The sequence below is a fragment of the Crocodylus siamensis genome, chromosome 2 (assembly GCF_052110815.1).
Source record: "Crocodylus siamensis isolate JL-2025a chromosome 2, ASM5211081v1, whole genome shotgun sequence".
Taxonomy (NCBI): Eukaryota; Metazoa; Chordata; order Crocodylia; family Crocodylidae; genus Crocodylus; species Crocodylus siamensis.
In genome coordinates, this window is record NC_143396.1 from 190,759,629 (window position 1) to 190,773,306 (window position 13,678).

General features: G+C 40.6%; 1 protein-coding gene across 1 annotated transcript in view; it reads left to right on the top strand.

Annotated features, from left to right (window-relative positions):
* SWAP70 (switching B cell complex subunit SWAP70) overlaps positions 1–13,678 on the top strand; it is a 66,780-nt gene that overhangs the window by 21,578 nt on the left and 31,524 nt on the right. The window contains exon 3 of the mRNA XM_090032678.1: positions 3,470–3,643. Coding sequence (XP_089888804.1) covers positions 3,470–3,643 — 174 coding nt within the window. The remainder of the gene's footprint in view (positions 1–3,469; positions 3,644–13,678) is intronic.

A 13,678-nucleotide genomic window follows, 5' to 3' on the forward strand; every position in this document is an offset into this window, starting at 1 on the left:
GTTATACCCTCATCCCCCACCTTCCTTGAGGGTGTTCATAGTTTTCATGGACATTAGGGCTGGAAGAGACCTCGGAAGATCATCTAGTCCAGCCCCCTGCCCCAAGGGCAGGAAGTCAGCTAGGGTCAAAGGATCCCAGCAAGATAAGCATCCAAACATTTCTTAAAGGAGTCTGGAGTAGGTGCTTGCACTGCCTCTGCAGGGAACCTGTTCCAGGCCTTGGGGGCTCGGAGAGTAAAGAAGTTTTTCCTTATGTTCAGCCTAAAACAGTCACGGAGGAGTTTGTGACCGTTGGTTCTTGTCACGCCCTGGGGCTGTCTGGTGCACAGACATTCTCCCATCCTGATGCACACTTCTGATGTATTTATAGCCTGCCACCAGGTCACCCCTGAGCCTGTGCTTCTCTAGGCTGAAGAGTCTCATGACTCCCAGCCTCTCTTCCTAAGGCCTGTTGTCCTGTCCTCTGTTCATGTGTGTGGCTCTCCTCTGGACTCTCTTGAGCTTCTCCACATCCTTCCTGAATTGTGGAGCCCAGAATTGGATGCAGTACTTCAGTTGTGGCTTCATCAAGGCTGAGTACAGTGGGAGGATGACATCCTGAGATTTACTTGAGAAGCATCTGAAGTTGAAGCACTCCCATTTCTCATGGTGGAACTGTTCCACTTCATCAAGCCTATTGCTGTTGAGATGTGGACCTAAAACAGCTGAAAAGAATTCAGACTTCATTGGTTTGCTGATGGGGAGGGAAAACAGACATGGCTTTGTGATGATGGCCCTCACCTGGGAGCAGAAAGACCTGAGTTTCAATTCCTGCTCTCGTGAGTGTTTAATTTAAAATTATTCCTTGCTTAATGTGCTGTCTGTTGTGTGCATCAGCATGGGATTCCTGACTCTCCCTGTGGAGGTAGAGGTGGCCTGGACGCCTTTCTTCGGGTTGTAGATGCTGCTCCAGGGTAAGGCATGCTATGGGGAAGAATTGCAGTGCTCAGTGCTGGAGGGCCATGCTCTCTTGTAGGATCTAACCCTGAATAATTATTTTTTTCTGGAAACAAACAGGATATAGAAGAGCTCACCAATTGACCAGTTGGAAACATTTTCTTCCTAATCTGCTTGTATCTGTCAGTTTACTCTGTGGGAAGGCTAGGTCTTCCCCCGCTCCCCCTCCTCCCCTCCGCATACTGCTGCTTGTTTTTGTTTGCATCTTACTTGCAGCAAAATAAACCATAACATGCTATTGAAAATAAAAGTAATAAAGAAACAACCTGTTAAGTACAAGTCTCGACATGTGCTCCAACATACCTGGGAACCTTTTTAATGGGCCATACTCTCCTGATACAATGTTTTTGATTGTTTAGAGTAGCCAAGGGATCTCCCTCTTTACAAACCCAAAGCCGGTAATAATATTACAGGAACTTCAGTATCTCAATGTTTATGTAAAGAAACTAGTTGAAAAAAGGAAGCTTTGTTGCAAGATTATGGCGTAGTGGCAAATGCCACTGAGGGTATCTCAGTTACTCAGGAGATATGCATTGTGTGAGAAATGCACTTGTCTGTGTTACAGTTTATTCCTCTTTTTTTTTTTTAAATAACGCTTTGAAGCAAGCCAGGGATTTTATGGAAAGTAGAATAAGACAAGGGCCTGCCACTAAATCTTTCTGGTTAAAGTAGATGAAAAGAAAAAGATGTGCAATGGAGGGTAATAGCAAATGGACAAACAAAGCAAATGCAATAATATTAAAGGCGTCTTGTTACATTGTGATGTTTCGGGCTTCTTTTTAGAGCCTCATTTCTAAACAGTTTTACTCTGATCCTCTCCCTCCCCAGCATCATATCCTTACTCTGTACTGGCAGTCAGATGTTTGAAAGAAAATATAAGGCTTTAACCTGATAAATATAAGGCTATAACCTTCCTTCATGGTTTTCTTCAGCCTTGGAAATCTTAGTACATATATGTACACTACTTAGCATGGGCTTGGGATTTTTTTTTTTTGTCCTTGGAAATTTTGTTTTTGTCTATACTTTATGCCAGTTAAGTTGCTCCTTGAGCTAACCTTTGTCTGTCTTCTGTTTACCCTCAGTGTAAGGGGGCAGCAACCTTTTGCTGGCATGGGCTGCCCTTTGTGACCCAGGCCCCATGTCATGGGCTGCCAGTCCCTGCCCCCTGGAGTGGCCAGCTGCCTCCACCTATCCCATTTTCTCTGCACCAATAGTAAGCACAGATGCTATGGAGCAGCAGACTCCACAGTACAGGGGAGTGCTATTGAGGAAGGGATGGATGGCATGGTGCAGTTCTGTGCCATCAATTCCCTGTGCCATATCAGACCTTTTCACTTGATGGATCCAGCCCCCATGAACCATAGGTTTCCAACCCCTGCTTTACCATGCTAGACCTCTTTGCAGATTAAGCTTTGTGCAATAAAAGTAAGTTGCACAGTTTACTGGTGATACCTACCAGATGATGGGCAATTGAAAATGCATTTTGTGCCCAGTCCCAAGGCAACTCTGGGATTACATTTTTCAAGGGGTAAAAGGACCTCTTATTCATGCTTTTTAAAAATGAGAGAGAACCCATTATAATGGAAAATGCACATTCAACTTCCCTGCTGGCAAAGAAACAGTGTGTCAGAACTGTAGGGCAATCAATGGTGGAATTGGCTTGGATCTAACAATTTCATAGGCATTATTTCATAGACATTAGGGCTGGAAGGGACCTCGGAAGATCATTGAGTCCAGTCCCTGAAATAATGCATAAAAATGATTGTAACATGAGGAATAGAAGACTTTAACATCTGTAGGTTATTTACAAATTATAGAATTGGATGTTGAAGGTGGTAAAAGTTTATGAAGAAGAAACTGAATGGAAATATTCAATCAGATAAAGAATAAATTTCAGTGAGTTTGGGTGGGGGAAGAATTGCATGACTTTTAAGAAAAAAAAGTGAGTGCATGCTTATTATATAAGCATTACATTTTATCGTATGATAATCTATTTATTTATTTTATATCTTTTACACTTACTCTTCCCAATTTGTTTTCTTAGTGTGAGGTGTGTGCATTTTAATATAATGGCATTTGGACTGATTTTGTTCATCCATCTGAGGAACATGTTACAACACAGGGATAACTGGAGTTGAGAAATTTAAGGTGATAGATATCTAAATTGACAACTGGACTAAACATGAAATATGGTGGGGTTTCTTTCATGAAATATTTTAAAATCAGGACTTGATGTATTTTTAAAATATGCTCTAGTTCAGACAGAAATTATGGGTTTGCACTAGCTTTTATTGCATGAAAATCTATGGCCTTCAAAGCCAGAGATCAGACTAGATAATTATAGTGGCCTGTAAGAATTCAACTTTTCTGTGCGCATTTGTTTCTTGATCAAAATAGTCTCAATTATGCTCATCTCTCTGCACAACGTATGCTATTTCATGTCAGTTAACTTTTTTTCTTTCTTCCTATTTAGGTTCAAGGAAACTTTGACAAAGTTGAGTTCAACAGGATGTGCTGGACTTTGTGCGCCAGAAAGAACACTGCTAAAAGTCCTTTAGTTATTAGTGAGGATGAGGCATTTAAAGTGTGGGTTATTTTCAATTTTTTATCTGAGGACAAATATCCATTAATCATTGTGCCCGAAGAGGTAAGATATAACCATTTAAAGTACTTAATAATATTAGTTTCTTCAGAGTTCCAGTTAACCTATGTTGCTGTTATTTGCTGCTCTCTAAATACTTTGGAAGAAGTAGTAAGGTCTCCTGAATTGGATACTTTTTTTCCTCTTCTGACAATTGACCTTTTTCTGAAATGAGCCATGATGAGTTGTATGTTTATGATTGTATATGCCTGTTATAATAATAGTTTACATTGTATAGAACTATGGTGAGGCAGAAATGGTGCCTGCTCCTTAGCAAACAAGGGTTTTCCTTTAGCTCGGCTTCATTTTGCACACATGCTGAGGAAAAGGGTGATAAAAATGGTCATGTGATGGACAGAGAGGAATGATGAATTTTAGAAAGTTGGCCTTAAAATACAGAGTTTCTAGGACTGGACTGAGCCCCCAGTTGTGAAGCTAAATTTTTCCTCTACCTACATTGACTCTTTCATTTTCATTGTCTTCTTGCAAGCCTGACCCACCCACTAACCTCACTCATTTTTTTTCTACCACTTAGCAAAGTGTGATCCTATGTGAGTGTGGTACTAAACCACGTGCAAATAGTGGGTACAGTGGTTAAGTTGAATCCTTTGCAGTATATCTTAGTGTGGGAACAGTTCTAAAGAAAACATATGTTCTTCCTCTTACTTCTCTGTTGTCACGATCTGGAAGATCAGCCTTTACTTGCCTGCAGCCATCCTGCTGGAAAAAAGGTTTGAAGATTTGCATTAACTTCTTCCTATTGACTGGAAGAAAAAAATTACTATTTATTACAGTGGCTGATCACTATGAAGTGATGAACTGAGGTCTGAATGAAATGCCAGAGGTGATCTGCTTGTCATTTAAGAATGTGAATAACCCAAGGCAGAGTTCAACTAATTATAAGTGTTCTGCACCAGTTTAAACCTCAAACAGTGTAGACTTAATTATGGAGAAGAGGACAAACCAAACTGTAACCATAATGTGACAACAATAGTAGGGGCTTTGTACTGCAGGTCATGAAGTACTTAAGCATTGATTTAGCAAATTCTCCTAATGGTGAAGGAGTCATTGTTCAGGTTCCAACACATCATAATAGGGTCAGGAAGTAGTTCTTTCTCTCCCTTTCCCCCCCATCAATCCCCACTCAGCCTAATACCATTGATAAATTTTAATCTTGCACAGAAAATTTGTACATTGTCATTGAACATATAGTTATTTTTCAACACAGTCTCCTTCTCCATCAGGGGAGTTTTTTCTACTGGTGAACAAAGGCATGTATCCTAGCATTGTAAAAGTCCTTGTCCTTACTGTCACATGGCCTCCATCACTTCCTCTATCCTGAAAAAGTCACCTTCACATTACCTCATTTATCCTTTGGGCTCTACAGAGGCTAGGGCAGCACAGTCCATCCAAATAATGAAACTGTCTCCATAGCACACAAGCTGATGTATGGCCAGGCAGAAACAGCATCTCTGTTATGTCTGAGTCAGGACAGGCTCTTTGCACATCATGTTTCAGTTCCTTCAGGGCCTTGGTATAAACTTCTGAGTTTACTGTGGCTTCATTAGGCAAGAAGTAAAGAAGAGAACCTTCCATGTCTGTCGTTTATTTGAGAAAAATTAGACTCATTACTTGCTGGCTGACTCTCTCTCGCACAGTGTCAAGGTACAAGCCCTTGTTCACTAGTAGAAAAAAGCCATTGTCAGAAGGAGACTATATTGTCCAGCAAATGAAATACAAATTTTCTATGCCAAGTTTAATTTTTTTTTACAATGGTGTTTGGCTGTGGATAAAAGCAGGTGGTGTTACTTGGCCTGATCCTTATAATTAAAAAGACAGCTTCAAATAGATAGCATGTAAAACAGTGAAATGAATGCTCCTTATTGTCTGACAAAGGTTTAAAGAACATTTGGTCAAGAAAGGTGTTTTTAATCCCCAAAAATACAGATGCTTATTGATTATCTCCTCACTCTTATCCTTTTGAAGGTAGTAATGTGTTTTACTCTGTTGTAACTTTGACACCTTTCTCAGTGGCTTGAGATGCGAATTGGATCCGCTGTTTTCTACACCAGTTTAAATTCAGCAAATTGAAAGAGAGCAAAAAGTGCTGTATTTCAGAGAACATAGAAACGTTGATAATGGCCATTTGGTGCAACATGGGAGAGTCATTAATATTCTGTCTGGATAAGTGACTTCTTACTGGCATTGAAATACATTTCTCAGGTTTGCTTTACATGTATTATTTACCTTTACCCAGCAAAAATGTTGCTATGCTGGGACTTGGTGATGTTGGAGACACCGCCTCCCCCTATCCAGTATCTTTTCTCGGGGTTTGGGGATGTGACTGTGACTCTCCTTTAAGCCAAGGAATATTTCCCGTGATGGAATCAGTGTTGACTTGAGTCACTGGATACTTTCACCCCTTCCAGAAGATGGTGTGGGCTACTATTGAATTATAGCACTTCAGAGCTAGAGTTCAATTCCTTACCTACTACTTAATTGATTTCTCCTTTAAACAGCCTGGATGCCCTGAGAATAAGTATTTGAATCTTATCTGATAGAAAGTAAGGTAGCTTTGCACGTTATAGAGCAACTAAATTAGAGATTCATAAGCTTTCGTAACCAGTGGCTTATTTCATCTGATGTTGTGAGGGGACTGCAGGAAGCAAAGTTTCTAATAGAAAGCAGTGACTAACATATAAAGGGTAAGGAAGGGGGAGTTAAAAGAGGGGGCACTGCTGAGAGAGGCAAGATAGGTAAGGTTAGAGAAAAAAATGTTAATCCATTGAGGGACATGGAAGTTTCGAAAAGCTAACCCAGGTAATGGCTTAAGAATCCATAGTCTTGGTTTAAACATACTTAACATTGTTCAGTCTTGTGTGTAGATGATTCCTTGTTCGCAGTTTCCCATGCCATCCTCAAGGTTTGAGAGCTGTCAGTTGTAAGATGTTGAGTTTTTCTCTTTTCTCCCAAACCAAGTGCAGCTATAAATAGCTTTGATGTCTGGCCATACAAGGAATATTGTGGTTATCCAGGATGAATCATCAGCTCCAAGGTTAAAATGCAAGCTGCATACTCCATATTTTGGGGTCTGTTTCATAGATGTCAATTCATTTCATTTCCACTATTATGTGTGCTTCAGCTCGGTGAAAGTGCAGCATAGGAGCCAATATCTAGGGTAATGCTGTGTGTGTTTTTATGAAAGGGTACTACTGTCCTAATTAGCCACTATAATGTTCCAGCCAGGAAACATTCCCCCACACCTCCTCTGTTTTGAGGTTTTTATTAGTGTATAAGTAATATCATAGCACATAGTTAACTGCAGGTTCCATCTCTGAATCCTTTGTGTGGCCTGGGGCCCTTCTCTCCACTCCTTCCCATCTCGCTCTTGCCATCATTTCATAAATAAATCAATTGTGGATTCATTCCGATTCCTCTTGATTAGGAAGCTAATCTCCTTAACATTCCTGTAGTTGGCACCCCACATTTTAGATTGATTCCAATGCAGGGGTTGGCAACGTTGGCTCTGTGGCTGGTAGCATCTGCCCAGAGCCTGGGCTGGCTGTGGTGTGCTGAGCAAAATTGGCCTTTTTCTTTCATTCATTCTTGTATTGGTACCTTCACATGAGGCACTGTTGTCAAACAAAACTTCAATTTGGGAGCTACCACTCATTTTAAAATTTACTGACGTTCAGAAAGCCTTTGACAGTGTGGACAGAGGATCTCTGTAAACTGAAATCTGTGGATTCCTTGTATACTTATCTAGGTCTTCCAAAACTCTTGTTAAGATGCCAGATGTTCCTGGTTGGTGATCACAGCATGAACAATCAGTCTGGTGTTACTCTCGGGGCTAGACTCTCCTCTTTGTTTGTAGCCGTTAACTTTGCCATGAAACAGACTTCTGGCAGGAAACTGGAATTCCCTGGGTAGACAGAGAGCTTGAAGATCTGGAATTCAGCTATGTTCTTCTTGAATACATTGATAAATTAAATTTTGGCAGAAGACCAATGGCTTAATTAGAACTGTTTGCAATTGGGGGTTATTATCAATAAGTTAAAAACAAAGGTTATAAAAGTTGGTATGATTTCAGATTATTTTATTATTCTAAGATAAGTAGCCTTGACTACTGTTGATGAGTGTGCTTGCTTTTGTAACTCTGATGACTGAATATACTATAAAATGCCTTAAGGTAACTGTATAAGGTGAGTGCTGCTTATTGGAGACTCAGCCTGATATGGAAATTTCATCACCAGCAGTATTGGCAGTAAGCTTCAGTAGCAACGTACCAAGCATACTGCAGTATGGATTGGAGTGGTATATGTCAGAAGGAAGAGGAAGATCAAGGAAACTGCTCTTCACATTCAGTAAGAGAACTACAATCTAATAATGGATGATGCAGAGAAGGCTTAAGTATTTAATGTCTTTCCTTCTTCAGTCTTTACAAATAAGATCAACTACCAGATGGCAGAAGAAGATAAACAGTTTAGAGCAGAGAAAGTACAGGTTTGGGATTACTTGCGAGAAGCTGGGTGTTTTTAGGTCATCTGGGCAGATGAGGTGCATTGGAGAGTACTCAAAAGAACTGGCCAAAGCAACTGCAGAGCCACTGGCTATTCTCTCTGAGAATTTGTGGAGGTTGGGTGAGGTTCCAGGCAATTGGAGAGGGTAAAAAATAATGTCCATTTTTAGGAAGGGAATTATAGACCAGTCAGTCTGGCCTTGTTACCTGGAAAGGTTATGGAGCACATTATCAAGGACCTTATTTCTAAGCATCTAGAGCAGGGGTTTTCAACCTTTTTGAGTCAGTGTACCCCCGGCAGCCAGTCAAGAAGGCAGGAGTCCCCCAGCAGCCAGACGAGCGGGGGGTGATCCCCAGTGGCCAATCGGTAAGCATGCCAGTGACACAGCAGCAGATGTGCTGGTGGCACAGTGGTGGCAGAAGTGGTGGTGGCACCAACACCAGCTGCCAAGTACCCCAGGGGTACACATACCCCTGTTTGAAAACCCCTGGTCTAGAGGACCGCAAGCTGATCAGGAGTGGCAAAACACATTTTTCAAGAGCAACTCATGCTGACCATCCTGATTTCCTTATACAGCAAAGTGGTGGTCTCTGTGGATGTGGAAGAGCAATGGGTTATACCTCAATTTTAACAAGGTTTTTGACACTGTCTCTCATGACATTTTCATTTAAGCTAAGGAAATGTAGTCTAGATAAATCATTGTATTCAGCAGTGTTCCACTGTCCAACTGGTAGGAGGTATGGGGTGGAGTTCCCCAGGGTTTTGTCTTGAATGTTTACTATTTTTATTAATGATTTGGACAATGTGGTTAAGTGCACACTTAGCAAATATGCAGATGACACCAAGTTGGGGAGAGCTGCAGACACTCGGGAGGGTAGAGCTAGATTTCAGAATGAACTTGATAAACTTGTTAAATTGTTTGAAATCAACTGAATTAAATACAATAAGAACAAATGCAAATTTCTCCTCTTGGGATACAACAATCTCATGCACAAATAGAGACTGGGGAGCAACTAGCTAGGTTGTAATATCTCAGAAGAGGACCTGGGGCTTATAAGGAACCCTAACCTGAATATGAGCCAGCAATGTGCTCTTGCAGCAAAATGAGTCAATAGCATCACTGAACTATATTAAAATGAGTGGTGCTTGCAAGTCAAGGTAAGTGATTCTCCTACTTTATTCCGCAGTGGTAAGACCCTTTTTCTAAAACTGCAAAGTTTCAAGATGTTAAATGAATAAAGGATATCAAACAACAAGAATGCACTTTTACAGAAAACAGTGATTAAATCGAGGCTTCCAGACCAGGGATTTAAATCAGGATTTAAATTGATTTGATTTAAATCAAATCCACTGTAGTCAGGATCAGATCCTGGTTTCAAGCCTGAACATGTTTCCAGTGTAGCGTAGAAAGCAAATTAGCATCTTATTGAGTTATTGTCTTGCCTGAAAGGGGCAGGCCTAATCAGAATTGAAGTAGTGACAAACTGGGTCATGTCATTCTATGTGCATGTTATAATTATCCAAGCTGGAGAGTCCAGGGCTCTGGATTAGTGCAGTAATTATCTGGAAACAGCTTGGCCTTCTGTTCTGATGAGAAAACTCTGAAAATGATAATAGTGATGCATGCATGTTTTTTATTTTCTCCGCTTGCTTGTTCCAGAGTTGGGTACCCACAACTCTCTAGCTTTTGCAAGCAGGCTTCTACCTTCCTGGTACTTGGAGAAAGAAGGTAGTGGAGAAAATTGTAGACTTAAGCAATACATTACTTTCATCTATGGCCCCATTTTGAGTCTTATTTTCAGCTCCCTTATCTGCAACTGAGCTTCACCACTGTTTAACCAAAACCTGTTTCTGTTTTAAAAAGGGTTTCTAAACCCTTCCTGCTTCTTGTTTCTACACGTGGCCCCGGGGATAATTTATCATTTAAAAATCATTGGTGTGCGGTTAGTAAACAGCCATATTCTTGGGTCACCTTTAATGATTAAACCTTTAGAGTTGTGCAATCCTTGTGACTCAGTATAGGATACATTCAAGTCATATTTAAAGACTTTAAAAATAAGTCAGAATAAATTCTCTATTTTCTCAATTGTTCCCATCTTTCTGTTTAGAACAAAATTCTCTTAAGTTTTTCTGCTGTTTTTAAAACTACAGTGTTCCCAAACCTATCTAATTTAAGACCAAATGTGTCAGGTTTGTGTCCAGTGGTTCTGAGCCTTTTTTTAAACTTAAGGCACATCTCAGAAAATGCCAGTTCTTACCTTTTCACTTATTTTTGACTACAGACAAATAACACCAGTTCTCCTATTACAATGAACTGGGAATAGGTCAGAATGTTTTTGACACTATGGATTCCCATTTGAAATCTCTGGGTTTATCTTGTAACTCATGTATAGGTGTTTGCACACCTAATAATACTAATGTTGCATAGCACTCTGCAGCACCATTAAAAAGATCTCATAACACCCCAGGGTGCTGCACTCTCCTGGTTGAGAATCGCTATTCTAGACCCATGTTTTGTGTTCAAATGGCATGATAGTGTCAAGGCTGGTTATGAAGTACAGGATGTGAAATAGCCCAATAGTGGTTCTAAGGAGAAATGTTCTACAAGAAACCATTTTTTTGGCTCTGACTGATGGTCATTATCTTGACTGACACCCTTGGGATTGAATTTGGGATGTTCAGAAGTTAAAAGCAAAGTTTAATATAATTTCAGCAAAAAAGAAAAGATCTGCTGTCTGGGGTGGTAAGTCTTGCATCCTTTACAAGGTGCTGGGGCACGGCAGAATGAGAGGCCTGCAGCCTATAGGTTTCTTGGACGTTAGTACTGGAAGGGATCCCACGATATGCTCATTAGTGGATCACATTAGGTTTTTTTGCTTGGTGAAAAGAATAAGGATAAGTGGACTGTTCTGGTTTAACACAGAACTGTAGAATCAGAGAAAATTAGGGTTGGAAGAGACCTCAGAAGGTCATTTAGTCCAGCCCTCTGCTCAAGGCAGGACCATCCCCAACTAAATCATCCCACCTAAGGCTTTGTCTTGCTGGGTCTTAAAAACCTCCAAGAATGGAGATTCCACAACCTGTCTGGGTAACCTGTTTCAGTGTTTTACTACCCTCCTAGTGAGAGCTTTTCCTAATATCTAACCTAAACTTCCCTTGCAACTTGAGACCATTGCTTCTTGTTCTGTCATTTGCCACCACTGAGAACAGTCTAGCTCCAAACTCTTTGGAATCCCCCTGTCAGGTAGTTGAAGGCTGCTATTAAATCCCCTCTCAGTCTTCACTTCTCCAGACTAAATAAGCCCTTTTCCCTCAGCCTCTCCTCATAAGTCATGTGCCCTAGCCCCGTAACCATTTTCATTGCCCTCCTTTGGACTCTCTCTCCAGTTTGTCCACATTGTTTCTGTAGACAAATTGGAGAGAGTCCAGCATGTATCTGTGTACTTGATTTGCACCTTTACTACTTGTAGTGCTGGTTAAATTTCCTGAGTTATTAATAGCTTAATTTTGAAGAGGGTAACGAATGATGATTTCATGATAAAAGCTTTGTACATCCATTGACACAATCTCTCTCTGTGCACTAGTTTCATGGGTGTGTGTGTGTGCGGGGGGGAAGGAGGGGGCGGCTTAGTGTAAGAGTGAGGTATTGTAGTCACGATCATCCAGAAATGCAAAGGTTTTTTAGGATTATATCTTTCATTTGACCAACTGTTGTAGCTGGGATAGAGTTAGACAAGCTTTTGAATGCAAGATGTTTTTCCTCAGGTATATATTAATGGGGAGGAAGAAAAAACATTTGTTTTATGAATACTTGCATATAAATTTACAAGATTGTGCAGGAGGTTTATAATAGCATGTAGTGCTTTTTAACTTGACTGTTGGATATTTTGATGTGATAACATCAGCCCAGTGCGGCTGACTGATCTTACATGTTGTTATAAAGTCTAAACTAACTTTGTACAAAATGATGGAGGTCAAAGTCCACCAGATATAAACCATATTTACAATGGACCCCCAATATATAAGTGGTGGGCCTAAAGAATAGCTGTGAATGTTTGGAGCAGAGGAGCCCTGTGGCTCACATAGTACAGGGGTGGGCAATTATTTTGGGCAGAGGGCCACTTACTGAGTTTTGGCAAGCCATTGAGGGCCGCATGATAGGCAGCCAGGGGCAGATAAATATTAATTTTCTAAACTTTTAGGGGCCCCACGGGCCAGATAGAATGGCCTGATGGGCCACATCTAGCCCCCCAGGCCTCATTTTGCCCACCCCTGGCATAGTAGCTAACTTGTTTAGGTCTTTTATCTTTACAAACAGATCTTTTCATCCAGTTAAGGGTTGCAAAAGGCTATATAAACATGAAAACAATATTTTACATTCAATATTATAGTATGGATTGAAACCAGTTGACTAACTAATAATGAAAGAAAGCCATCAAAATGTGACTATAGAGCAGTGATTCTCCACCAGAGTCCCAGAGCAGTCAGAGATGCGACAAAATCCTTTGAAGGGTGCTGTGACATTTGAAGAGATAAGCCAGGTGTGAGGAGATAAGGGTAGGATCAGGCTCTCCCCTGCCTGACTGATCCTCCATGCATACCATACTGCCTGACCCCTCTGCAACGAGGCAAGTATGAAATAGGGTGCTGCTCAATTCATAAAAATTATGAAGAAGTGTCTCAAGTCTAATGAGGGGTACCTTGAGTCTAAAAAGGTTGAGAACCACTGATATAGAGTCTCTCCATTGAAAGAAGGTACTAAATGGGCTTTTTACCTAGTATTAAATAAGAGACTTTTAATAGTCATAAGTTCATTTTATGGCTCTTGTTGAAATTTCACCTACTTAAAGGTAACTGAAGTCTTCAGTTCACTTAAGTGGGAGATTTTCACATGGTTTGTAAAACATTAATCCTTCTTTTAAACCCCAAGGCTCTTACCAAGTAAATTTTACAGCCCTCTCACAAAGTGAATAACTTGCAGTCAAAATAGCAGCAAACATTGCATCATACTTGCTTCTCAACCCTTTCAATGTATTAACCATAGGAACATTAAACCAGTTGACTTAATTGGTGAGTTATTTTGCTATGTTGACATGTCTCCCCTTGTAGAAGAAGGGAAAAGAACTGCTTCCAGAATGATAAATTGACCACTTGACCAATTTAAATCTGTTCATTAGATTGATCATCCATTGTTTTATGATGACATTTTCTCTAGTCCTCACTGCTGTAATGCATTGTATTTCTTTGGTTAGCAACATGCATGCTATATACATGTAAAAGCACAACGTATCTATTAGGCAGGGCATTGTGGCATCTTATAGGCCGGGGCAGGCAATTATTTTGGGCAAAGGGCCACTTACTGAGTTTTGGCAAACCATCGAGGGCCGCATTATAGGCAGCCGGGGCAGATGAATATTAATTTTCTAAACTTTTTAGGGGCCCTGCGGGCCGGATAGAATGGCCTGGCGGGCCACATCCAGCCCCTGTTCCACATTTTGCTCACCCCATTATAGGCTAATTC